General features: G+C 56.8%; 1 protein-coding gene across 1 annotated transcript in view; it reads left to right on the top strand.

Annotated features, from left to right (window-relative positions):
• CACNG3 (calcium voltage-gated channel auxiliary subunit gamma 3) overlaps positions 1–23680 on the top strand; it is a 29436-nt gene extending 5756 nt beyond the window's left edge. Inside the window, exons 2-4 of the mRNA XM_035563474.2 lie at positions 19586–19669; positions 21197–21337; positions 22179–23680. Of these exons, the coding sequence (XP_035419367.1) occupies positions 19586–19669; positions 21197–21337; positions 22179–22690 (737 nt within the window). The 3' untranslated portion in view covers positions 22691–23680. The remainder of the gene's footprint in view (positions 1–19585; positions 19670–21196; positions 21338–22178) is intronic.
• The last annotated feature ends 3813 nt before the right edge of the window (positions 23681–27493 follow it).

The following is a 27493-nucleotide window of genomic DNA, read 5'->3' as shown; positions in this document are numbered from 1 at the left end:
GGAGACGGGAAAGCCAGCAGTGTGAGGAGGGACTGCGCGGGTTGGGGAGCATCGGCATGGGCTGGAGGTGATGGATGGGGAGACGGGACAATGTAAGGGCATGGGAGCGCTGGGGAGGATGGGTGGGGTGACAGTGTCCTCTTCCCCACAGTACGAGGATGAGGAAGCATCAAATTAAACTGTGTTATAGAAATTAAATAACAGAGGCACCTAAGATTGCAGCGATGGGTGAAGGTGAGGAGGGCACAGTTACCCATCTGAGATGACCTGAGGAAGTTGCCGTGCCACAGGCTTAACCACCCTTCCCTCCTGCCCCAGAAAGCCTCTCCACACAGAACAGCACTGAGCACGGGCAGGACACACACCCAGCGCTGGGGTCAGTTGTGGCACTGGGGTCAAAACAGGACAGGACAAATGCGTGGAGCATGGGGTCAGCAATCTGCGTGTGATGCCCCTGACTTGGGGAATCCCTAAACTTTGGCTTGGTGGAGAATGTGTTGAATAGGCATTAATTACTGTCATCTAATGGAGATGGAAGTCAGGCTGCACCTCTGGCCTGCTCCAGCCCCATGTGCCTGTGGCATGTGGCCAAATGCCAAGAGCCATAAAAAATCCTCCTGGACGGAGCTGGGCCCACGCTGCCTGCCAGCCAGCGCTGCGCTTTCAGGCAGCTGTGCAGCCACATCTCACTGATGGTTTGAAGGTACCCAGTTCTGTGCCTCGGCTCGCTCCCACCAGCTCTGCTTTGAGGAATTGGCGCATGGGACAGCGGGTGCAGAATTTACCCTTGTGGGATGCTGCGGCATTTGTCAGGACAAAAATCCCATCATCCGGGGTGGTGTAGGGAGCTAGCTCCCACATTGCCTGTGAGCAGCACGTGATGAGTAAAATGTATGCTGCAAACAGCTCAGAAACAGGCATTTTACTGCTGCATAGGCGTGGTGCAGAGTCTGTCATCTCAAGAGCTGTTACTGTTTAATAGAGGTGGAAGTCTGAATCTGAATGAGGCTCAAGTGTTGTTTTTTTCCACGCAAGGTCACTATCTCCATTATGGCTGTAAATAATTAGGGGTGGCTAATGAAGGCTGAAAGCCCGAGCACTGGGGCTGGTGGCTGGGGAGCGCGGCCGTGGCAGGGAGAGGCCGCCCCGTTGGCCGGATCCTGCCCGCTGCCCGGGGTGGCATCGCTGGCACTGTGTGCACGGGGACCGGGGAGAGCAGCGGCGATGCTTGGCTCCACCGCCCGGAGTTACACGGCTCTGGCAAATCACTTCTCTTTGCGGGAGCTTTTTGCCTTTCATAGTGTGCAGGTAGGCACGGTCTGGGTGTATTCATTGGTGCTGGTCTCACACAGCTCCCAGGAGGTGCACAGCACCCTCACCGCTGGTCCCGGGGGTGCAGACCCCTCGCCAGTCACTTGCACAGCCCGGCCACGCCGCGCTCCCTGGCACCGCCGGCACCTCTCAGCGGTGCAGGGTGGGGGGCCAGGCGCAGAGATCTGCGAGCCCCCGCGATTGCCCGTGCTGTCTGGGATGGGATGGGAGGAACCAGCCATGGTGTTAAACTTGCTCAGTGCTTCTTGCATCTCGGTGGTTAGTTTTCACATGGAGCTCACCATGGATTTTTAATGAACACGAGGTACACTTCATAAATAGACATCAACCTCCTTTTCCAGGAAGATCAAAATTGCTCTTATCATTCTACAGGTGGATTAACCCATAAATACGGGGTGGCACGCGGCAGGCCGGGCTGCATCCCTGGCTCACCTTGCCGACGAGGTCTGTGCCTGATGGAGGCGCACTGGCAGGGTGCAGGTGTGGCGTATCCGCTGCTAGGAATGCACACCTGCACCTGAGGGTGCCTCAGAGATGCCCAAGGGGAGGCGCCCACCCACTCACGGAGCTACTGGGACACACCACAGGCAGCCAGCGGGGCCGTGCCACAGGGTGCGAGCAGCCGGTGCGCGCTTCGTGAGGGGTTCCCCGCACGCATGGGTGCTCGGAGGAACCGGGGGGCTCTGCCCGCCTGCTCCCCTGCTCTGACCTTAGTAAGGGCTGGAACTGTGCTACGGCATCTGAAAGTCACTTTAATTGTTTACATGACCCTTGGAAGAGGATTGCAGTTGGTGCTTGGCTGCACTTTGGCGTGAGACTTGGTGTTGAGATGGAGGCTCCCGCATCCCATTCTAGGGGCTCGCTGGGGGCTCCACTCTGGCTTGCACTTGAGCTTAGCACCACGAGGTTTTGTTGCTTTTTTTCTGAAGGATAAGCACCCTGGGGAGCACAGCCGTGTTGCCATTCATTTCATGCAGTCCTCCAGCACGGTCTGTAATGAGCCACAGCTCGCTCTGGGGGAACGCAGCAGCAGGCGTCTCGAGATATTTCTTTGATTAAGAAGACACCTGCTGTGGTAAAGAAAGACAGTGCCTGGGTGACAACTGGTATCTTCTCTTGGCTCATGTGCATCGGCGGGGCTCTGTGCAGCTCTGCAGAGAGGAGAGGTTTCAGAATGGTGCTGAGGAGCGAGCACGAGCACGCTGCCTCACCGCGCCGGGGATCTGTTATACAACCGCGAGTGCAAACACTGCTCGTGTCACGGGCTGCCAGGCTCAGCCCTGGTGACTCAGGGGCGCTTCATACATTTTTCTTATCTGGCATTTGTGTTACCTTTTAACCATCTGCTTTCAGCAGATATTTAACAGTATTTTTCAAAATAGGAAGTTCAGGCCAGGTATGCTCCATGCTTTGAGCTGTCTGACGTCCTTTGGACTGGTCATATTCGACACAGTCTGCAGAACATCAACTTCTCTTGGACGTTTTCTGAATCAGAGGCACATCGTGTGACCAGCGGTGCACCAGTGCTTGGGCACAGCATTTCCTAGCCAAAGTTATTGAGCACTGGCTGCCCTTGCCAGCTCTGGGCCCTCGTCTGTCCAAGGTAGGAGGGGATGCAAGGCAGCAGCTGCCTGAGGAGCGCTCCCGTGAGTGAATGCCTGCTCGTTCATCACCACAGCAGCACGGTGACAAAGTGTTCTTATGGTAACTCGGTATTCTGCATTTGCCTACGTGCCACTGGCCGCCAGGCTCGCAGAGGCTTGTGCACGCTGCAGTCAAGGTGCACGCGTGGCTGTGGCTGCCAGGAATACTAATTCTGGAACTGCCGCGGTCCCTCCTCCACCCCTGCTGCTCTGGCCATGCTTTGGGGCTGCCCCCCGGTGCTGGGGCCGCGCCGTGCCACGGTCAGCCCGCCAAACAGAGCCCGGGTGGAGCAGTCCCATTGCAACAGGGCTTTGCTGCTGTTTGAAATGTGTGGTGTGACAGCTGAGATGTGTTTGTCTTCCTAACACTTGCAAAATTCGCTTGCACACTGGATGACTGCATTTGTCAGGCTTGAAAATATCCTTTTTTTTCATAGTCATCATGGAGAGAGGAAGGAGAAATTATTATGGCTGCTGAACAGGTAATATCGCATGATGATGTTCTCAGATATTGCCTGTTTCTTATCTCCTGACACCACAATCTATAGACAAACCTGGCACTGTCGGGCTGCAGAGGATGCTCAGCTGTCACCACATCGGGTTACTGGGAGCCGCGTTGCTTGATCATACAGAGAACAGGGCCACACTGCGATGGCAAGGCAGGCAGGGAAAGGCAGAGAGCAGGCAAGGAAAGCGGCCATGAGGCGCAGGAGCAGGAGCAGCACCACACCAGTGGTCCTGCTGCCTCGCAGCGGGCTCTGGGTGTTGCTTTGTGCCACAAGGTTTGTGTTCCAAGGGCAGGGTTGGGCTGGGAGCAGGAGCCACGGCCCCCGGGGCAGGAGGGGGCAGCAGGCAGATACCTGAGCTCCGGGAAGGTGAATGAGCAGCACAAGACATGACTCAGCCTGCGGAAAGCACTAACAAAAGGCAGCATTTGAGGGTGACATTTGGGCTCGTGCCTTGCAAATGCTCACTCTTCCAGTTTATTTGGTGATTTGGTAATTGTCCCATAATTGTACCTTTACTCTCAATTCGTGCCTGGAACTGTAAATGGAGGGGAAAGCAACTCCCAAAGAGGTTACTGACAAGTGACTACCCTTTTAAAGCATTCCTGATTTTAACTTCTTAAAATCAGCATTGCCTTATGCTGCTGGGACCTTGGTCGTGCCGCTCGTGTCCTCCACACCCACCCCACAGGCCCCAGGCTGCCCCCTCCTTCCATCCCCACAGGGCTGCTCCTTGGTCAGGAGGGAGCCCGGAGCAGAACCCCCCGTGCCAGGCTGGCCGGTGTTCGCCCAGGTTTTGGCAGCTGTCAGTGCTCCCGTGCAGCAGCAGCAGCACATCACACCACGCCATCACACGGGCGATCGCAAGGGGCTGCGCGAGCAGCCGGGCAAGGTGGCTGCCCCTTCCTCACACAGAAGCCGTTTCCCTGTCGTCTTTGCGTGCTGTCCTCAGCCTGCAACAGCTCCAGCGTTGCCTTCGCAGCCAGTCGAGGTAATGACTGCCACCAGGCTGTGCAGCATCCTTGCCAAGCCCTCCATTTGCCGGCAGCAGCACGCCGCTCGCTCGGCCTTATCGCAGCACGGCAGCCGTGCAGAGCTGGGAAAACGTGGACAGGGGCAGTACCCCGGGGCGTCCCCAGCAGCAGGACTCGCCTCTCGCCCCCACCAGCCTGAGGTGCTGCCGCGAGTCAGTGGGCTGAGGACAGGCTGGCCACCTCATGCAGCCTCCTTCAATCCACTCCTGGGGAGTTTCTTCTCATTCCTCAGCATGCTCCAGCCAAGGAAGAAAGTGTTTTATCTGCATTAGTCTTTGGCCTTCCCTCCAACAGGAAAAGCTGAAGAGTAATCCTGCCTTTAATAGGATAGGAAAATGGCAGTCCGAGGTGTGAGATCCCTTCGCCTGGGGGAGAGACAGGACGCGTATCTTCTGCCTCTGTCACCAAACAACTGAAGCACGCTCCAGTGAGGGCGTGGGGATGGCAATGAGACCTTAAGGGAGGTGGTGTGCATGCTCATCGCATTCATTTTCAATAATATCCAGGCTGCACATCGCCCAGCCTGCCCCGATCCCCGTTGCTGCTGTGCTAAGCGTGTGCCCCGCAGCTCGGCCAGGAGGATGCGGTGGGAAGGTCCCCGCAGGGGCTGCCGCGAGAGGGGCTCTCCTGACTGAGCCCCAGCACCCGTGTAGACACATGCCGTGTGGCTTCTGTATTTGTCCCAGCTCTCTAACGGCTGAAGTGACAGACTGACGTGTCAGCGCCTCCGCCGGGAGCCGCGTTCTCGCAGCCGCAGCCTGTCGGCACCGAGCGGGAGCTCTGCTCCCCAGGGAGCGAACGGTGCGCTGGGGTGTGCAGCGGGTGGCACTCTGCCTGCTGAAACGTGCGGTGCCCACATCTGTCACCTGCTCTTGGTACGTCCGAGCTGGTGTCCGTCACCCTGCGGTTTGGTGCCAGTTCGGTGCTGGTAAAGCTGCAGCAGCCTGGCGCTCACATTGCGTGCTGCGTGCTGCACCGCGAGGGTCTCAGGAGCGGTCCTGTCTCTTAAGCAAGGGGGTTTCAGGATACATGAGAGCAGACACTCACTTAGAAATCATTTGCATTGTCAGTTTGGATAGATCTCATCCCCAGAATGAGCAACAAAACAGGAAAAGCAGAATGTCCCATTGGCATCTGGGAGCTTTGTGCCGGGTTCTGGGTTTCATCTTAGCTAGCTCCTCTTGGGCTGTAGCAGCGCCTGGCTGTGTGTCGTTTCAGCTCCTCTCATGCAGAACTTATTTCCAGGGTCGTGGTGAGGGCCCTGACACCCCAGCACAGACGCTGGGGCTGGCCCCAAGCTGCACAGACTGCCCCAGCCCTGCAGCCCTGCCCTCGGGTGCAGCCTGGTGGCCTCCTCCAGCCCCAACCACAGCAGGTGCATCAGCAGGAGCGAGGGCAGGTGTGTGCCACGAGCATAAAGCAACACCCAAGCTGCTGAGCTGCAGCTGTGACAGACCCATTAAAAGTGCTGCTACAGGGTGCTGCTCTCCCTGGAGGACGTGTGCCATGAGCTGAGTGAGGCTGGGGGCAAAGCCGTGCTCCCTGTGCGAGCCTGAGCCCAGGGCAGGGGAAGGGACCTGCGGGAGCAGCACAGGTGGGGGCGGCTGCATCGGTGGGGGGCACAGCCCTGCTGCGCTCGGAGCCGAAGGCAAAACATCTCCTAGCTTCAACAGCGGTAGGGTGGGCTCTGGTGCGTGAATTAAGGCAAAGTGGGAAGGAAATGGAAAGCACTGGCACCAGCTGTGGAGCTGTCTGCTTGCCTGTGCTTCTCAGGGTCTTTTACATTTTTTTCTTCTTCCCCCCCTCCTCAAATTTATATCAGGTTACTGCCTCTGAAAAGGGAAGAGCCGTGTGGGAGCTGGAATTGTTTCAAAGCCCTGCAGTTTCTCTAGCAAAATGCACTGTGCTTTGAGGTGGCTTTGAGGCGCTGGGGGAAGCTGAGGCCCGTTTGCAGTCGAGGTAAGTGGAGGAGCTGGGGGGGCTCTGACTGCAGCGCTGGCCTGCATGTGGGTGGGCAGAGCAGGAGGCTGAGGCAGCAAAATCCTATGTGCAGGCAGGAGAGGGAGGTGATCACCCAGGGTGGCTCAGGAAAGGTGCTCGTGGTGCCCTGGTGCCCCTCAAGTAACAGGCAGAGCACCCCCTGCTCCTGCAGCCCTCCCTGTCCCCACTCCCCGGGCACCAAGCATGCCGCTGCTCGCACAGCTCAGAGGAGCATTCCCAGTGGCAAAATATTCCAGAATGTGGTGGGCTGGAACAAGTGCTATTCAATGGAAAGCGCTCTGAATTTCGGGGAACTTGGTCGTGCACAGGAAGGTGCCTCTTTGTGGTTGTTTTTCCTTTCCCTGGCCGAAGGGACTAGCAGAGCCTCTGCTGCACTTCACGAGCATTCCTGCTCCTGTGCCAGCAGCTGAGCAGTGCAATGCCCCCTGAGCTCCCTGAAACAAATAGGTTTTGATGGATGCAGTCCCTTTTAGTGCATCAGCTGAAAACTTCAAATATTTATATTGTTAGGGAGATGTGACAAGAAGTATATAAAAAAAAAAAAAAGGTGTTTGAGTGGCAATCCCATATTTGAAGTTCAAGTACTTAGCTTCAAATCAGCACTATAAGAGAAAGAAAAAAAGAAATTTAATATCATTTTTGCAAGGAAAACAACCTGCCAAGCCTCCTCCCAGGCTAAATGTGCTTTAAAGATTGACTGTGTGGCTGTGAAAACTATTGATGAACTGTAAACATGAAAAGATCGCCCTGCTCGTGGCCTGTCAAAAGCATTAGGTTGGAAATGCTCTGTGCTCCGCTCCAGCATGACTCACCGAGTCCTGAGCAAATGTGTTTATTTGTAAAGATCCTTATTTCAGAAATAGTGACCTTTTTAATGCCTCGTGCAGTGAGCTCAAAAATTCTAAATTGCCTTTTGGCATCTTCCTAGTCTCGCTGAAGCTCTGACAGCGCTTTCCATGGCGATTTACATATTTTTAGCCTTGGTAGTCTGTACTGTGTGACTCCTTTGAAAACCAATTTACTTTTCACAGCCCTCAAAATGCAGTTGGGCATCAGTGGCGTGGGGCTGGGACCAGAGCGTGCAGGAAGGCAGGTGGGGAGCCACGGTCCTGCCTGCACTGGGAAGCACCAAAGCCTGGGGCCATGATCCCTGGCGAGCTGACTGCTTGCTCTCACCCTGAAAATCGCCTGTCTCTGGGCCCACCTTCCCCTCTTAAATCTTGTTGCGGTTTTGCTGCTGGGCAGAGACCTCTCTTGGAAGGGGTGGGCTGTGCTGTGGGAACTGGGCTCTTTACGGTGCTCTGTCCCAGCCTTCTGCCTCTCAGAAACCTCGCTGTTTAACGTCCGCCTCGAGCACGCAGTGCTGTTAGCCACGCGTCCGAGCAGTCACTTCACCTTGAAATAGGGAAGAACCTTTTGGTGCTGTCACTCCATGCTGTGGCGGGTGGAAACACCAGCTCAGCTCTCCCACCTTCACCAGGCTGCCCCAGCTCTGGCTCCCTGCTCGCCTGCGTGTCCCCGGCGTCCCCCTTTGGTGGCACCAAGGCAAGTGGTTACCAGCGGCCTCGCTCACCCCATGCCTCGGCCCCGTGTTTGTGGTCCTTGTTTTGGGTGTCCTGTCATTGCTCACCATGTGTGATGACGGGAACAACATCCCATCCAGCGGAGGTCTGACTGCAGCGACCTCCAGGTACTGGGCTGGGGACCCCCAGGGGCTGGGGCAGGACCCCTGGCAGAGCTGATCCCCCCCAGCACTGTGCAAGCCTCAGTGCTAATTGCTCGCTCGGCTCTTTTGGCGTCTCTGAGCGCTGGGATGTGACTGCTGCATATGAAATGTCGCACTTGTTATAACAGTTATTTAACGTTTCTCCGTCCTGTGACTAACGCTTCTGCCGTTTTTGTCTAGGAACAGGAGATAGCATTGCTCCTTTTTGTTGTTGTTGTTCATCCTAATGTATCAGGGAAAGATGTTTTGATGGTTTTTCTACTGTTTGTTTGTGTCCTTTATCAGCGCTCTACAATTTTGAGTTGCTGATTTAAATTCAGAGTTATGAATATCTCCTTTCTTCTTTTTGTTGGGCATGTTTTTATTTTTACGGCTGTTTACGTATTAACCAGGCAGCTTTTAAACTGGTGCAAACCCACATCTCCGTTATGAATTTGGGGGTAAAACGCTCATTCTCTATTCACAGCTGTGCTTTTATGTTTAAATCTATTCTCTGAACTGATTTGGCTTATAATTGTTTTCTGCTCTGTGAATTGGCCTTTAAAGCGCTGAGAATATATGTTAGTGCCTTGAACTTCACTCTGTTTGCCCATAAGAAGTGTAATCAAGCCACGATTCCTTGGACCTGAGCAGCAACTAGTTTTTAATTTTTTGATCCATTCCCTTTCAGCTGTCAACACAGTCTAAAATAGCGCTCCCTGTGTGAGATGCCATGCTTCAGAGCTATGAAATTGTCATTTGTAGGTTTTTAGAAATTCAGAGGACATTTTAATACTGGCGAAGTGAAACCTCCAGCTTCCCATCATAATGCAGCTTTCTCTGCTACTTATTATAAATAGGTACTTAAGCAGCCTCTGGTATAATCTGTCCTCTGGTACAGCTCAGGGGGCTGAAGCAGACACCAGAGCACCACAGCTTGTTCCTTCTCTATATATTAATTCTGGTTAAACAAGTGGCCATTAATTCAGACAGGATCCTTTTTAGTTCTTTTTTTGATCCTTGTTTTTCCCACCTTGTCCTTTCTGAGTGGGTTTTTTCATTGATTTTTAGCATTCTGGTTGCACAGATCTCTCCATAGGGTTCAGAAATGCTACATGGGCCAACTGTACTCCAATAAATGAGCCAGTCCTGTCCCTTTGGTTTGTTATCCCAGCTTGCAGCCGTGATGTGCAGGCAATTAAAGGTCTGCCCTTTGCTTTCCTGACAAATTTTGCTCTCGCCACCTCGGTTTCATACTGGAGGAGGATTTGTTTGTGCCCTGGTTCCTCCCTCCTGTTTTGCTGCTGGCTTCATGCCCTCTGCGGGGCTGGTCCTGGCTGGAGGGTGGGCGTGCAAATGCGAGCTGCTGTGTTCCACGCAGGCCCCAGGAGGATCCCCCTGAGACGTGGCACAGAGATGGAAGGTGCCCCCTGAAGGGCTGCTTTCTGAGGAGCTGGGCAGCAGTCCGACCAGGGGCAGGGTCTGGACATAGTCCTGAGTCCTGCATGCAGCTCTGTAATGGCCGTGATGGGGAGAAATGGCTGTGAACGCGGTGGAGCTGGGTTAGAGACGTGCAGCAATGAAGACCAAAAAGCATCGCAGTGAAAGACCAAGGGAGAGAAAACAGCATGATTTGGTGCGTGGAATTTGTGTCCAAATAAGAGCAGGAAAGGGCATGAGTTTCCATAAGTTAAATGAGAGTCCATTAAGGCAGCATAAATGATTGTGAGGAGCGGGACGGGGCGTGGGGAAGCAGAGCCCAGCATTAAGAGGAGCTGCAGGGCTGTCTGGGAGCAGTGGATGGGTGCTGAGCCCAACCTTCTCGCTGGGCGGAGAGGCAGAAGCTCGATGAAGCATTGCAGTAACGGTGCCTGGTCCCATCTGCGGGGCTGATGGGGCTGCATGGCTTTTGGAGGTGGAAGCTGGGCCTCAAACCCTTGGCAGAGGCCAGAGGAGCGTGGGGCAGGCGGCAGAGCTGTGCTGGGCACCTCGGCTGCCAACAGCAGCCCCCCAGCCTGGGGTTGGATGCGGCCAGACAAGAGGATGGCATGGTTAAAGGATGAGGATGGGGCCTGGGGTATGTGGCTGGCTCTGATGGGGGTTCAGATGGGGCAGTTCCCTGCAGCGGCTGGGAAGGGGAAGGTGGGGGTAAGGGGGCTGAGATGAGCCCTCCTCCCCCGGGTCAGTGCAGAGATTCCCCCACTGCCGGGTGGAAATACCTTCCCCAGTCCTGTTTGTAGAAAGCTTCATCATCCAGGAGTCTCCCGGGGCTGAGCTGGCCACCCCAGCTACCGACAGCCAAAGACCAGGCTGAAAGCTCATCGGTTAACCCGCCTGAACCTGATGTTTTTGAAGCAAATGAGGGCTGGATCCCGTCCTGATGGTCCGTGCCTGAGCCTCGGGCAGACCTAGCTCTGACTCCTGCCTGTCTCTTGCCATCAGTATCTCTGAGCTGGCAAACAAAAGATTATTTAAAAAAAAATCCTAGAGTTGTATTAATTTAAAAGGATAAACTCAATCAGCAAAGCTCATTACTTTCTAGCACATGGTTTATTTACACTGATTCTGGTTGCACCAGCCCTTACTTTGCTATCGTAGGAATGTCAATTACATTTCAAAATAAAAATCAATGTTTATTTGCTGTTAAAGACGAAACAAGAAATGGCTTCCTCAGGAGTGCTGGGAGCTCCCCCAGCCTGCTCTTGGTGCTGGTGCCCTGTGCCCCAGGGGCTGCCCCAGCTGCCACAGGGGTTTCATGCCGCTGACCTCTGGGGGAAAGCCCCCAGCCCCCAGCAGCTGCTTTCATCGCTGGGCATCTGCGGTCCTTGGTGAGCTCGGCTGATGGGAAGGAAGCCCAGGGGAGTGTGGGGGTGACCTGAAAGGCAGCTCCAGTGTGTTACCTGATTACTTTTATAATGAGAAAACCAAAGCTGAACCCTCGAAGAGTGCTAGAAATTACCCATCCTTTTCAAACTTTTTTTCCTCTATTATTCAGAATTGTTTTGCTTTTCTGAAGTGCCTTGTGTAGGTTGTAGCAACCCCACAGATTCCAGAATGGGAGATGATGAGTCACTGTCAAAATGTAGATTTTTTTTTTCCCTTTTAGCAATGCTGAGGGAGTAAAGTCTGTGACATGCTGAGCGCTGGAGCATCCCTGGCTAAAACTGGCAGAAGTTCCCAGTCCACCCGTTGGAGCGAGAGCCTGGCCGTGCCCGCAGCTGCCCCCGCGGGGATGCCTGGGCCCCCCCAGCTCCACCACAGAGCTCTGGGCTCACCCCTCAGCGGGGTCTGTGCCGGGAGAGCAGCGTCTCCAGCTGGCAGGGGTCTGGCAGGGGGCTCACGCAGTTTGTCCTCGGGGTGTTCCCTGAAGGGAGGGGGCTGCAGAGTCCTGCTACGGGTGGCCCAGGGGGGGCTGCAGCATGTGGCAGAGCAGTTCTGTGTACCCCCAGCCCCTGGGTGCCAGTGTGTGCCTCGCTGAGCTTCCCATGGCAGCGGGCACCAGGCCGGAGCATCCTACGGTCAGCCTTGGCCGGGGGGCGTGAGCCTGGGCACTGCTCCCTGCCCCTCGAGCCGTGGGTCGCCGCTGCCCAGGGATGGGTCCTGCTGCACTTCTGCTGCACATGTTCCAGCTCCTGTCTGAAGCGGCGTCAGCGCCCGGCCGGCGCTGTAACCGCAAAGCCCGCCTCTGCCGCCTCCTTGCTGTTGCACTTGTTTAATTTGACTTGGGGTTTTTCCACTGTTTTTTTACCAGGAAAAAAAAATCCTTCAGAAAATGCATATCTGTGTAGGTGACTCTGCTGAGACACCAACCACCACCACAGAGAGGGGGAGAGGGTGTGAAAGAGACAGAGCCAGGTTCTGCGCCACCGCCCTGGTGGGGATCTGGCGTGGGGCCACCGCGGGGAGGTGCTGGGGGGGAAGCTGGTCCTGGGGGGAGCGGGTGTCCTGCTGCTGGGGCAGCAATCGGGGAACCCATCCCAACCCGCAAGGATCAGAGGGAGTTTTCCAACCATCACATGTGCTTCGTCTTAGTTTAACTTCTCGCCAGTGAAGTTTGTGCAAGCAGATGCGTTGTAAGGAGGTGACAGCCCATGATCCGAGGGACCACAAAGCTGATCTCGTGGTGGGGGCAGGTTGCTCACCTGAGTCCCCAAGGCTACTGTGGCTCTGGGAGCAGAGCAAGCTCCAGCTGAGCAAACGCCTTCCCGAGGCAGCTGCATTCAGCAGCATCCTCGGATCAAGCAGCTCTTCCAGCTGGGTTGCCCTCACCCCTGGTTTGAGGAGCCCGTAACAGCCCCACTGCCTTCCCTTCCCCAAGCTGCTTGTGTTGCGTTTGAAACCCATCTGTGCTGAAGAGGTAGCGGTGAGGAGGTGAGTGCTGTGCTGGGCTTTGTTTCAGAGGAGCTGGGGGCGGCAGGCTGCCTGCAGGCACCGTTGCTCACATCCAGCTCTCGGGGAGAGGGGAGCAGCCCAGGGGTGCCCCCAGCCTTGGGGTGACTGGCACTGGAGCGAGGGCTGGGCAGAGCTCTGCTGTGCTGGGGCATTACCCTACGTGAGGGAGCAGCGGCCCTAACCTTGGTCTGTCCCCACCGCTTAAATCGGGAGCGCTGGGCGGTTTGCAGGGAGCTGCTTTCAGGCAGATGGTGAGGGCTCAGCCCGGTCTGGCAGCAGCATGGTGCATTTGGGGGTTGAGAGCCCCTTGCCAGGACAGGAGCGGTGCCCTGCAGTAGCTGCTCGGTGCCACCGACCCGTGCCGTGGCAGCTTGTCCCTGCGGTGGTGGCCGGGTCCCACGCAGCCCTGAACGCCTGAGGTTTGCAGCTCCACAGCAGGGACCTTGTGCAAACAGCCTCGGGATCCCTTGCAGAGCGTGAAGCTGGGGAAGGATAAAGATGAATTTCCTTCCAGCTCTCCAGGCATCTGGGAGGTGGGTGGAAGGTAAAAAAAAAAGATGAGCCTTGAAGTTTTAATTCCTTAGAGATATTTAGGTACCTTGCTCTTGTTACTCGAGGGAGCTGAGTGCCTGAGCTCATAACCCAGCACTTTGTAGCCGAGCTTTGACCTCTGTTTCTCCAGCGGATGTTAAATTTCAGAGAACTTTGGGCACAGTGGCCACACCACTTGCTCCATGCAGATTAGGCCTGATACGTTGTCGTTGGGACAGCCGTTCCTGTAGACCATGACTCATGAGACAACTTGCCTGAGCTTACCAGGACGTGCCAAGAGCCGAGGTCTGAAATTTGACCTTGCAGGAGGGCTGAACTCTCAGATCGGGATGTCAGGAATTCTGCTGTCATTTAGGAAAGGTGTTAGCTCATCTCCCCAGGTCTTAGTTCCCACACTGAGGGAGCAGCAACAGCCAGAATAGTGCCTGAAAAGTGTTTCACTGGATGAGAAGTAATGAGATTTTTAGAACCAAAACTAGAGCCTTTTAGTCTTTTGGCTTTCCAGGTTGCGATCAATATTCTTGGCTGTATTTCCACCATCAGCATCGTGAAAATCATAGTTCTGTCGCAAACCCCTCCTTCCCCCTCCAATAACCCTCCCTGGGGGAAAGTGCTTTGAGGGGAAAAAGACCTGAGATAAAATCAATTAATTGCCTTTGCATTCTCTGATAAATGTAGTGCAGAGAGTAATACAAATGAACTAAAGCAGCAGCAACAAAAGCCTGCTGAAAGGAAACATTACCCCATAAGAGCAGCCTGCTCTGGGTGCCAGGCAGGTGTTGGTGGTGTGCAGGGGCAGCTCGGGGTGCTCCGACCTGATGGGGTGAGAGGGATGGAGGAATCCTGCAGAGGGTGAAAAGGAGCCCAGCGGGGGGGAAGGGGATGGATGCCTTTTCAAAGTGAGTGAATGCAAAATATGTTATTTGAGTTCATCTCCTCCAAATTAAACGTTACCTAAAAGGCAGGGCTGTAGTGAGGCTGGAGTAAACAGGCAGATACACTCTGTGCAGCTGGTGATCCAGTTCTCATGTGAAGTGTCCTGCAAGGTTCCTCAACTGGAGAGGGCTTCCCTGCCCTGCCTGGGGACACTGGGGGCACCCTTGCAGCTGCCCACCCAAGGATGCCCCTGGATTAAAGCAGTACCATTAAATCAAGACCGTGAACCGAAGCTCACTGGTGGTGCAGAACATGGACAAATGCTTCTTGCGGACTTCCAAGGGCTTTCTGTGAGGCTGAGCAGAGAGGGGAGGAGCAGACAACTTGAGGCAGGTGGCACTCGGTCAGCAGCAAGGCTGGGGATGCTCGTGCTGCCCCAAGCCCCCAGAGGGTGCCCAAAGTGATGCATCCTCCCGGGCCCAGAGGAGCAGGAGGGCAGGACCTGCTCAGGTGTCCCCCACCCCGGCTGCTCCCCCGACTCCTGCAGCTGCCGCCCGCCCTGCACCACTCGTCCATCACTTCCACAGCTGGCTGGGCTCCTCCAGCACCACAGAGGGGCAGGGAGCTGCTTTGTGCCCTCTTACACAGCGGAGGCTTCAAAACAGCCTGCGCGGGGAGCGCGGAGCTGAGCTGCTGAAGGACACGCTCCTGGGGGCTGGCCTGGCCCAGCGCCATGGTGAACTCATCCGCAGAGGGCATGATTCATCCAGAGCTCGCCCTACTCAGTACATCTTGGACACTCAGTGCCAGCGTATTTTACTGCTGTTGGCTGCTGTTAGGCTTCCCTGTGCCCAGCCCTGGGGGATGCTCCTCGCGGCCGCGGGGCTGTGCAGCCAGCGTCTGGCTGCTGTGGGGCTGTGCGCGGGTGGGGTGCAGGGGAGCAGCGAGCTGTGCGGCTGTGACTCCCTCCTGCAGGAGGGACTGAAGGAGAGCAAAGCAAGCCAGCAGCAGGGAGGGAAATGTAATACCACAAAGGATTAGCTTGCTGGCTTCACGGCTGGCTCTCCTCCAGCTGCCTCAAACCTTTTTTCCCCAGGCTCCTCACCACTGCCTGTTGGCTGGGCACTGTCCACGTCTGTTTGCACATCTGAGGGGCACAGAGCATGCACTCGCATGGGGAGAGTTGGGCTTGCTCATAGTCCTGTGTGGTGGTTGTGCCCCGTGGGTTAGTGAGAAGGCAATGAGGATCTGGTTGTTCGGCACGGAAAAATGCAATGGGAGAAGCTGGCCAGTGCCAGAGCAGGCAAGCAGAGGCTCTGGAGCAGGGCTGTGCAAGTCACAGTGAGAGGAGCCAGCTGCCAAACAGCCCAGGCCCTGGGCAGGGAAGTGCAGCGATAAGCTAAGTTGGCTAATCGGGATTCACACTGACAGGGAGAGAAAATTACCCAGATCCACCACAGAGGCGGCTAAGCGGGGAATGGATAACCACAGCAGTGTTCTGCCTTCGCTCCAGCTCTCCCAGCCAGCAGATGAATTAAAGCCCAGGTGGGGTGACTCACGCACGCGGAGCAGGGTCACTTTGCCAGCACGGGCATCAGCTGTGGAAATGCCAGGCCAGCGGGCTGGGCTGAGCCCAGCACCCCCAGAGCAGCCCCTGCCCAGCAGCAGCTCACCCGTTCCTCCTGCAGCGAGAGAGGAGCCCAGCTTCAGGGAACGTGGGTGGTGTCGGGGAGGCAGCTGTACCCCGAGCAGCCCCTCGGGCAGCATCGCTGCGCTGGGTGCCATGCACGGGCCGGGGCTGAGCCTGCAGCAAGCCAGGAGAGCGTCCCGGTGAGTCCCAGGCTGGTCCTGCCCCGGTGCTCTGGCAGGGGCTGGAGGTGTCTGGGGGTGGGTGCCCCAGCACTGCCCCCGACTGCAGCCCTGCCGAAGGAAAAGTGGGCAGGGGGCTCCGGAGGTCCGACAAAACCCAAACCCTCTTCCTTTACACCCGCGGTGCTCTCGTTAGTAGGGCTCCAGCTGTAAAACCGGGAGAAAGCCCCGAATTTCGAGTTGTCTCCAGGTGGGCTCAGGGCGCGTGGGAGCCCCGCGGTGCGAGCAGCCCCCCCCGGTCCCCCTCCCGGAGCCCCTCCTGCAGCCCCCGGCCGGGAGCGCGCTGGGGCTGCGGGGGCTCGCTGCGGTGGAAGCCCCGGCGGGGTGTGTGTGTGTGGTGTGGGTGTGTTTTGTGTGGTGTGGGTGTGTGGTGTGCGTGTGTGGTGTGCGTGGAGCCCGGGCATTTGTTTGGAGCTGGGGCGGTCTCTCCGCGCCAGGTGAGCGCGCGGTCGCCGTGGTAACGAGCATCGGTAACGAGCATCGGGAGCAAAGGACCCGAAATAAATGTCGGGGCGTGAAAGGGATGCGGCGGGGCCGGCCCGGGCTCCCTGCGGCCCTCGCTGCGTGCGAGCCCCGAGGGCAGCGCCCGGGGGTGCGGGGGGAGCTGCCCTGACCCTCCTGGGAGGGGGGGGCTCCCTTGGCCCGGGGGTGGGGCAGATTTTGGCAAACCTGCTGCAGGGCGAGGGGCTGGCTGGTGAGGAGCATCGCGAGCCCCATGAGCACTGCCCCTAAACAAGCCTCTAGACGTGCAGGTTGCAGGCAGGAGCTGCTGTTCAGTCCTGCAGCTGAGCAAAGGCTCTGTTCCTCAGCTGGGAAAGTCATTTCTCAAAAAAATTTATTTTTTATCTCTGTGGCAATCAAAGTGTTTCGGTGGGACAGGCAGCGCTGAAGCAGAGGTTGCACATCCCAGCTGGGAGCAGCAGACGTAGCTCCCCTGCACGTACTTTGCATCCCAGGCTGAGCAGCGTGACTGCCATGGCATCCTGCAGCTGGGGGGCTGCATCCGAGACTTGGTCTCCAAACTCCTTTCCCACGTGGCACCAAGGGAAAGTTTCCTCTTGTTAATCAGATAATGAGTGCTGGCCACATGACCCTGCCAAGAAGGTTATTTCAGAGGGAAATGTCCCTGTCTTGCGAGCCAGTGCACTTGGAAGAGATCCTGTACCATCCTGCACGGGGCTTCCCTTGCTAAAGGGAGCTTTGCAACCACTGCAGGTCAGGGACAGCAAACTGGCACAGCACAGTGCAGGCGGTGGGCTTGGCTGGTGCCAAGACAGAGCAAGGACCTGCCCCCAGCTGGGTGACAGCTGGGGAAGAAAGGGAGAGATCTGGGGGGTAGCTTGGGGTGCCTGGGGCAGAGCCTGGCTGGCGGGTACGGGGAGAGGGTTGGAGAAGGTGCGTGGAAAGCCAGGAGCAGGGGAGGAGGAGGAGGAAGGCTGTGCCGAGGCTGCTGTCCTCACCGTGCCCGATGCCTCCCCACCCGTTCGTGCCGCCCGTTCTCAGCCTCCCCAGCGCCTGCAGTTCCCAAAGCAACGGGAGCAGGCGCTTCTCCCTCCAAAGCCGTGTCTCTGCTTGGATGACAGCTTGCCACCTCCGGAGCTTCATCTCCAGGCTTTAATTGATGCCTGTCACGATGTTCAGCTCCCCCGAGCTGGTGCTGGAGAGCAGACTGACGGTGTGCTGCTGGGGGTGCCGTGCGGGATGGCTTCTCTCGCCCAGCGCCCTGTCCCCCAGCAGCACATCCTACGAGAGAGGGGACACAGGCAGCGTGGCCTGACTGCGTGGCCTGGCGCTGCTGTCGCATAGAGCTGCTCCCATCGAGCCGCTGTGGGCTGGAAAAGCCATCACCAAAGGTGGACACAGCCCTTCTGAGAGGGATGGGGCACGGGAGAGGAGCAGCGCATCTTGCAATGGCTTGTGGCTAGTCAAAAGTAGGTGGCACACCAATACAAGCGGGGGACAAGTCCCCAGGACCTGCACCACTGCAGTGCGCGGGTGTGAGATGTTTGCTGGCAGGGCCACTGCTGCCATCTGTCCCGCACCAAGCTCTGTGTGAGTGTTGGCAGCTTTGTGGAAGAGCCATAACCCAAATGGGATGGCAAGAGGGATCCCTCCCACCTCAGCCTGCCCTGACACCTCGGGGAAGTAATGCTCTGTGCCTCTGTTTACCCATTTATAATGTCAAGGACAACATTTGTCAATGCTGCAGAGAAAGCACCGTGCATACCCTTGCACTTGTTTGCTGCTTGCTCTGGAGAAGGCAGCTCTGAGAGTCCTGCAGACAGGAACCACCGCAGCTGCCCGGACCCTGGAGGCGCTGCGGTCCCACCCAGCCCCGTGTGCACCGAGCCCTGAGCTGTCCCCAGCAGCGCTCGGTGCCTTGGCGGGCTGCCACGGGGAGCAGGATCTCAGCATCCACAGGCGGAGAAGGGCTGCATCCATCAAAACAAATCCATAAGCGCAACTGGGCATAGCCAGATTTTTTTTGTTTGTTTTAATGCCTTTAATTTCCCTCTGACTGCACATCGGTAGCACACGGACTAGGCTGCTGGATGGATGAGCAGAAACAGTAAAGGAGAGCGACCGTTCACAGCCAGTCTCTTCTCCAGGCTGCCCCACCAACACGTGTGACCTGTCAGGATCTGCCCTCTGTGGACACCCCTGTGCTGTCCCCATTCTCTTCCTGCAGCGTGACCAAGTCCCCAGTGCATCACCTGGCTGAGCCGGGCTCGTCCTTGGCTTTCTCCTTTCATGGCACAACTGCACCACTTTGGCACAGGAGAGAGCCGGGCCCTAAAGCACAGCGAAGAGAAAGCCAAAGCAAACAGGCATTCAAAGGCAAAATGCTTTTGTTTTGCTTCAGAGCCAGGAGGGGGGAAAATCAGGAAAAAAAAAAAAAAAGCCTTTTTTTCCCAAATGCTAAGTGGGAGGCCATCAGATGCCAGAGCATCTGTCTCCTTCCCCAGGGCTTCCAGGCAGCGCTGCCGGTGCCCACCACGGCGGGGCTGCGCTCGACCCCCGCTCTGGGTTTCGGGTGCGGGAGGAGGGGGGCAGCAGGCGTGGGGTGTGGGGCCGTGGGGTGTGGGGGTGTGGGGCCGTGCCGTGGGGCGGGTGGCTCAGCCTTGGCACTCGCCTGTGATGCTGGTGCTTACCCATGGCGTGCGAGTGTGTACAGGCGTGTGCCTGCAGTGCAGGGGCTGCGTGAAGCGGGCTGGAACTAGGTAAGGCCAGGTCTCCTCGGTGACTCTGCCTTCTCCAGCATCTGCTGTGGTTGCCAGCATCCCAGGCACAAAGCAGAGCTGAGAAGCAGCAAGGAATAGAAAGCAGGCGAGAAACCTGTTGTAGTAATTTAGATGAAGTTATCCATGCCTCCAAAAATCACATCTCCAGAGTCAATCTGTGCCCCAGTGTTGTTATTGGGCACAGAGGGGCAGGCAGCCGGTGCTGGTGGGTGCTGCTGGTGAGGGGTCGTGCTGCCCTTCGCTGCAGGCTGCTCCTGCGCACCACCTGCCAGCAGCACTGGCTCTGCAGGGAGGATTGCAGCAGGAGGGCAACACCGAGGCTCACGGGTACCCCCAGGGAGGGGGGGCTGTGGCTGGGGTCACTGGGCAGCCCCGTGCAGCGCTGCCCCCAGCACAGAAGGATCTGAAGGCTTCCTGGCTTGTGTCTCCTCAGGAACCTTCCGAGGAGTGTGCAAGAAAATCGACCACTTCCCCGAGGACGCGGATTACGAGCAGGACACGGCCGAGTATCTCCTCCGTGAGTCCACTTCTGCGCGCTGCCCCCAAGCCCCGTCCCCAGCAGCCCCCCAGCAGCCCCCAGCTGGCAGGAGGCCGAGGGGTGGCAGCCCCGGCTCCCCCCACGGCGGCACCCACCCGAGCACACACACAAAGGGACACGGGCACTGCCCAGCCTGCCAGCAAACACGGTGACAGGCTGAAAGGTCTGCACGGCAGAAGGGCGCCTTTAACACCTACATTTCCAAGGAAGTAGGAATGAGGCAGCGGGTGCAGGCAGCAGCCTCGGAGGCACTGACGTCTCCGGGCTGCCTCAGCTGCTGACACCCCGGGGGAAGGGACCCCGGCACCCCCTGCCCCTCGTGCCGGGGCTGCTGCTGGTCCGGGTGCTGCGCTGAGCTCCCCGTCTTGTAGTGCTCTGCGGGGAGCCATCGGCTCTGCTCACCTGGCTAGGAGGGGAATGTGCCGAATTGGTTTGCAATTTTAGGAGCTGAGCATTTAAGATCTTCTCCCACCCCCTCCCACAGTTAAAACAAAAAGTCTATTTTAAAGCCCCCAGAATGGCATTTTAATGGGGCTTCTGTATCTCTGTGCTTTTAATAAGGGCCCTAAGAGAGGGATGAGAGCCCAAACCAAGGCACGGTGTATTTTAGGTGCCTTTTCTTTAGCAGCAGGTAGTGATTTGCTGTGTTAATTATTCGTTGCAGTCGGTTTGGAAGCTGAACTTCTGATAGGGCAAGTAGAAAAGACCCTTCCCTGCATAGCTCTGGTAAGTGACCCCCGAGCGTGCAGACAGGCCCTGCCCGAGCTAATCCTGCTGATTTAGGGATGGAGCCCGGCCTGGGGCTACAGCACCAGCCCTGCTGGGCTTTGGGTCTTGGGCTTTTTGTTCATTTAGATAATGTTCCTCCCCTACGTCAGAAAACAATTTTAATAAGTAAGTAAATGCAGCTGCGGTGGTTTGGGGACCCAGGTGACAGGTTCCTGACCCCTGCGGCTGGCAGTACAGTGCCTGTGGCTTCATTGGCAGCCCCTTGAGATCTGGGAGGTTTTCTGAAATCCTGAGGATCCAGTCTTATCCACAGCCAAAACCCAGAGGTGCCGTGCTTTGTAATGAGGAGGGAAATTGCTAGTGCTAGCTGCATGACAAGGCTCAAGAGGTAATTCCTTGAAATAGTGTAGGAGAAAAAAAAGAAAGAAAGAAAGAAAAAAAAATCATTGTTTTAAAGGTTTTGTGCCTGGAGGCCTGAATCACAGGTGTTGCGTGGTTATGCAGGACTCCAGAGCAGCTCAGGAGAAAGGAGCAGAGGACACCCAAGGGGAGCGGTGCTGGGCTGCTCCCAGAATCGCATCTGTGAGGCCTGCGAGGGCTGGCTCGTCGGGCTGGGACCCGGCCTGTGGCTGCCAGCCCCCCGCGGGGCAAGCTGGGCTGTGTGCCGCAGAGCCCGGGGGTCCCTCCCCAGCAGGGTCCCCAAATCCAACCCGGCCCAGGGCTGCCATTGGGCTGGGGGTGCCAGCCCCTGACCGTGCCCCCATCCTCACCCCGCAGGTGCGGTGAGAGCCTCCAGCATCTTCCCCATCCTCAGCGTGGGTCTGCTCTTCTTCGGCGGCCTGTGCGTGGCGGCCAGCGAGTTCTACAAGAGCAAACACAACGTCATCCTCAGCGCCGGCATCTTCTTTGTCTCAGCAGGTAGGAGCTGCCCCGCGGGGCAGGAGCGGGGGCTCTCCGGGTGTGCTGCAGGTGTGCACGTGGGGACCTGGGGGGGGACAAGGGGAGCTGGTGGCAGGCTGGGGGTCCTCCCAGGCACAGGGGGACTCAGCCTTGTGAGCGGTCCCATCCTGGGTGAAAAGTCCTCAGGGACAGTGAGGAAAACCCACAGCGGCCCTTGGCCAAGGGGCCACCTTGCCAGAAAGTCCTTTAAATCCCACAGGGTGTCACTGGGGGACCCCAGCATGGGTCAGGTTTTGGGGGGATCTGCCCTCAGCCACCACAGAGCACCCGGCCCTGGGCAGCAGGTGGAGGGGCTGCCGCAGTCCTAAAGGAAAAACAACTCTGCCTTGAGAGGCCGTTCCTTCAGGATTGCTCATTTCTCTGTGCACTGTTCCCCAATGCTTCCACTGATAATTTTATGACAATGTCTTTATCTCAAGGAACTGCTCTATTTTGTGTTTTTCTTCTCCCCACAAAGAGACAAATTACTCTCCCTCCTTCGGCTGGCAGGAGCCGCTGATGCAGATGAGAAAACAACAGAAAGAACATAATCGATTCATTAAGTAAATACAGGAATGCATCAGCCGCTCCTCAGCCTTACGACACAGCCCCACGGCTCTGCTGGCAGTGCAAAAATTGCCCAAATCCCAAACAAAGTCTCCAGGCTCTGCCAGAACTTAAGAGACGGAGCCGCTTTGCTTCCTGGAGCTCTCAGCTCTGACAAAATGGGGCTGGCACCCCTTGGGGCACGGGGACACTCCCGTCCCCCCCATCCCTCTTCCGCTGCTGGAGCAAGCGCCTCTCCCTCTCCTCCCCAAAGGTCTCAGTAACATCATCGGGATCATCGTCTACATCTCGGCAAACGCTGGGGACCCAGGGCAGAGCGACTCCAAGAAGAGCTACTCCTACGGCTGGTCCTTCTACTTCGGCGCGCTGTCCTTCATCATCGCCGAGATGGTGGGGGTGATCGCCGTGCACATGTACATCGAGAAGCACCGCCAGATCCGCGCCAAGTCGCACTCGGAGCTGCTGAAGAGGTCGGCCTTCACCCGCCTCCCCACCTACCGGTACCGCTTCCGCCGGCGGTCCAGCTCCCGCTCCACCGAGCCGCGGTCCCGGGACATGTCGCCCGTCAGCAAGGGCTTCGGCACCATCCCCTCCACCGACATCTCCATGTTCACCCTCTCCAGGGATCCCTCCAAGGTCACCATGGGGACGCTGCTCAACTCCGAGCGGGACCACGGTTTTTTACAGGTCCATAACTCCATCCCCAAAGAGTTCAAGGAGTCTTTGCACAACAACCCGGCCAACAGACGAACCACGCCGGTCTGAGCGGGGCCCCGCCGCCGGGCAGCGTGCAGAGGCGCTTTGTCAGGCTGCATGACATGATCCTCGTGACGGTGTAACCCGTGAAACCCCGTTTTTAAGGACAACCCCAGCAGGCTCCCCGTGCCCCTGCCCCGGAGGGGATGGGTTTCTCTCTCGAGGCCACCCGCCCGGCTGCCCCGCGGCCGGGCTGGGACTGCCGCCCGCCCCCGGCACCGAGGGCACCGCGCTGCACCGCGTCCCCGGCCATGGCGCCCCTGAAGACTGGCTGGGGGCTTCCCAAAGTCACCATCGTTAATGTTGATAATAACCACAGTGTTACCTTAGCTGTATGTCCCCACGGAAATGCTGGCGACAGCCCTGTCTGTGAGAATCCCCATCCGGTAGTTACATTTAAGCGAAACTGCCTGGAAGTCCGGAGTGTGAAGCACTCAGTGGGTAACGTAACGATGCTCGTGTTCCTGAAACCATGTCCCCTGTTGTGATGGATGGAGTGCTCGAGCTGGGTTTCTTTATGGCGTTTCGTGCATGCATTAAATAGCTTGGAATTCAATTTTGTCATGTCGGGTTGGAAAAAACATCCTTTTGCAATTTTCTCTGGTCTTGAAAGGGCTTCTTTCTTTCCTTCCTTCCGTCTTTCTTTCTTTTCTTTCTTTCTTTCTTTCTTTCCTCCCTCCTTTTGGTGCATTCTGACCATGAAAGGACTCAGGAGCAGAATTCCTCCAATGACTGGTAGCAATTAGCCAGCATTTAATTAATCTCTAATGTTGCAAGAAAATGAAATAATTCCCTAAAATTAATACACGCGCAGCCACAGAATACTCTCTGGGCGAATCAAGAGGCAACGCTTGACCCGGTGGTACTTCGGGAGAAGCTGAGTTTATGGCTGGGCCTCCGGCTATGGTTTGTATGCTGTTGGTGTATGATTCTATAATGAACATGACCAGGAGATTAATGAGAAAAATAACAATAAAATTGTCCAAGTTTGGCAAGCAAGTTACTTGGCTGAATAGGCCACGTGTGCTGACCCTGCTGTGGGCACCAGGAAAACCGTGCACCGTGCCTCGTGGGCGTTTCTCCCATGGCTTCGTGGAGGGGCTGAGATGGGGAGGGGGAGATGCTCGGTGTCCCTCCATACCGGACATTTTTGGGCACAAGCAGCGGCGGGGAGAGCACCTCTCCCACCCCACCGGGGCTGTGGCGTGGCCCCGCGGGGAGCCACCAGCACAGGCAGGGGGAGGGCACAGGGCTGGCACCGTGCGTGTGGCCGCGGGTCTGTCCAGAGCAGAGCTCAGCTGCAGGAAGCAGTGCCTGAGTGGCAGATCTTAGCATGACGTGTCACTTAATTGAGGTCTTATTTAGCTGTCTGACAAAACCGATGGATTTCTGGGGGGTTCGTTAGGTGACCGCAGGTGCTGGGGGCCAGATGAGCCCCGTTTGCTCTCCGAAATGGAAGCACCGGGCGCCGCTCCGCGCTCCTGGCAGCCAGCAGCCCCGTGGCGTGGCCGCGCGTGGCTCGGGGCTGCATGAGGGTGCCTTGGCTTCGTCAGGGCTTATTTGCTACTATTGCAAGGGGGTGGTGGCAAGGAGCCCTATTCAGATGCTAATTAGGCCTCTTAATTGCCACAGTCGCTGATTGCATGTATTAAAAACAGCCGAGGAAGTGTAGCATTCTGATCCTAGGGAAATATTTAAAAACAAAGTAGTGAAAGGGCTCGCTGCATAAAACGCAGAAGCAGCAGCATTTTAATTTACCTGGCAAGCAATCGTCAGCCTTGCGAGGGCTCTCTGCAGCTCCCAGCATGCAGCCTCTTTCATCAGGTGGTTGCCCTGTAAGAAGGCCGCCTGAGCACGTGCAGGGGTTGTTTCAGGGAGCTATCCCAGTGCCCCGGACCTCTGACAGTGGCTCTGACAGTGCTCACCCAGCAGCCTTATCCCCTCAGACCCCCTAGCAAATGGCCCAACCTGCCCCATCTGACAGATGTGGTCAGCATAATGCCAGGATCAGTGCGTGCTGAGGACTGCCTTTCAGCGGACCTTTAGGGACTCTGCTAACAGAAACCCCGGTGCTGTGCGGGCTGAACGCCACAGCGAGACCCCACTGAGCCCACGCCGGATCTGGCCGCAGTGGGCACAGAGGTGCTGACCCCACGCGGTGTTACCAGTGCAGGGGCAGGAGCCTGCCCTGAAGCGTCCCTGCCTGCTCACGGGGGCACCTCTGGGCTGTGTGCACGCACGTGCACGCTTTGTGGCTTAAAGGAACATATTTTTCAGACTTAAATCTTCAGAAAACATTCTCCAGCTGAGCCACCAAATACTGCGGGTAAGAAACCCTGGTTGTCCTTATCAGGAACAGCGAGGCGTGTGAACAGGGTACATTTTTCATTAAAACCAAGCCCCACGCCAGCGGAGGGTCGGCTCGGCAGTGGGGCTTGCCCACAAGTGGCAGAGCAGCGCGCTGGGAGCCCGCGCAGGACGAGTGGGTCCAGGGCTGGTTCGGCACGGCAGGAGGCATTGATGGCCAGGAAAACACATGGCCAGCTGCAGATGGATTAGCTCCCGTGTCGTGGCAATTGTTAATAATACAACCCAATAATATAACCCAATAATTGTTAATAATATAACCAGCAGCCGTGCTGTTATAATTATCAATACTGTCGTCACTGCGTTATTTACTGCCATTTTGGTTGCCACCAGGAGCAGCCATTTGTCAGGGGCAGGAACGCCGCGTGCCACCTCCTGGGCAAGCGCAGGACTCTTGGTGCCTCAGGTGTCATTAAAGCCACGTTCAAGGCAATTTGTGTTGCTGTTGTTTGTCTTGAGGGCCAGTGAGCCAGGAGATGGGTCGGCAAAGGATTGTGCTTTGTTTCAGAGAGAAGATCGATTTTCCAAAGTTAATTAAGTTATCCCCTAAGTCACGGAACAGAAGCAGGAGGTGCCCCCAGTACATGGTCCAGTACAGTGGGGTGGCCAAGAGGCAGGTGGTGCAGGAGCAGCCAGACAGCACAGGTTTGCCTTCCTTGAGGCTAAATTTGTGAGCTGAAACATTTGTTTGTTTGTTTCTGAGGCACCCTAACTCCAGCTGTTGTTCTTTCTGATGTCATTGTCCTTCTTTTGTTTCACCCAATGCAGCCGGCTCACCTCGCCCCGGTCAGCACAAAGCGCCGCTGGTGCTGGCTGGACAACTCGTACAGCCGCTGTGTCTGGTGCTGTGCCGGGAGGTGTTAAAGGCAAAGAGGGACAGGACGGGGAGCTGGCTGCAGAGCAGCACATCCAAGCCCTGCTGTGCTGCTGTCCTTGCTTGGAAATGAGACCCTGCTGCTGGAGGCTGCTGTGCAGGGGAGGTTTGGTTACCGCTGCGGGAACCCATCCGCCCCACCTGGGGCAGCAGCAAAACATCCCCTGCGTGGGGACCCTCGGGCAGCCCATGCCAGAGCAGCCCACGGTGCTCCCCGTGCCGGCACCAGCAGGAGCCTGCCCCCATCACGGAGCAGACACCGGGGTTCCGGGCTGGCAGCCCCTCTGCCCCGCCGACGGGCGCCGCCGTGCCGCTGCCTCCACGCCGCAGGGGCTGAGCCGAGCCGCAGCCTCCCCTGCGAGACCAAGCCGCTTGTTTATGGAGGGAGGCCGGGCAGGCGGTGATTGAAGGTGTTTACTGCCACGTGTAATATCTTTCCTTCGTGCCGATGTCTTTCCCCTGAAAGAGAAAATCAATACCCAGGCTAAATCTGGAGGCTTCAATATTTTTCACAGAAGTGCAAATCAATATGGATTTCTTAACAAGTTTAATTTCAATACCTGAAAGTGCACATTCTGCCTATTTCCTGACCTTTCCAATCCTTTGGGGAGGAAGATTAAAAAGATTTGTTCAAATTCAAGAAATTGAATCAGCAATTGCCCTATTACCGTTTTCTTCCTGCCAGACCTTGATAAACAGCGTGATAGCCCGCCATAGCCAAGTGGCCCGCTGCACCTCACCCGGTGCCACTGCTGACACAGCCGTGCCGTCCCACCCTGACCCACGAGGCGCATGTCTGTACCCTGACACCCAGAGCTGCGGCCACCGCAGGACCAGCAGCCCCGGTGGCAATGAAGGGACAGGAGCCAGCCGCGGGCAGATGACCCCACTGCCCCTTCTCACGTCACACAAACCAACCCAAGCCTACACTCGCTTTTGAGCAGCTTGATTTAAGGGTGCTGCAGTGCTCTGGAACAGCTCTATATTTATCGTGCAAAGCCTTTGTGCAGTTTTAGATCATCGTGTGATCACTGCAAATACTGCAAAATGAGCGCAAGCTGTAGGCTCGTCTCACCTGAGCTAAAGACTTCAGGTAACGTTGTGATTGCCCTTGGAGTGATCCCGCTGAAAAGGTAAAGACCATGCAGTTACGTTACTGAAGCAAATGTGTCTGCGAAGGTCAGCGCCTGCTATTTCAATGTCACACCCAGCAGTGGCTGTTGCCATGGGTTACTCGCCTCTCATCCTGCACAGCAGGGAGCTGCACGGGGGGTGCGCAGCGCAGCCCTGGGGAGCCCGGGGCCGGCCCGGGGCAGCAGGGCAACGGGACGGGGACACTGCAGCCCTTGCAGTGGTCGCTGTGGGCTTATGTTCTTGCTTGCTCAACTCGAAAACTCAAGGGAGTTTTTTAATTGCTGCATTTGTGTTGTGGTAGACAGAAGACCCAGCTACAAGTTGCCTGCTGCCAGCCGGTAGAAGTTGCCACCAATACAAACGTGGAGGGAAGACGTCACCTGTGGTGGCTGCAGCAGAGCTCTTCTTCTGACCCTTTTTTCCAAGTCCAGATCTGC

Source organism: Cygnus atratus, chromosome 15 (genome assembly GCF_013377495.2).
Source record: "Cygnus atratus isolate AKBS03 ecotype Queensland, Australia chromosome 15, CAtr_DNAZoo_HiC_assembly, whole genome shotgun sequence".
NCBI lineage: Eukaryota > Metazoa > Chordata > Aves > Anseriformes > Anatidae > Cygnus > Cygnus atratus.
Note: the sequence above shows the minus strand (reverse complement) of the source record. Positions and strands in the feature narration are given on the sequence as shown.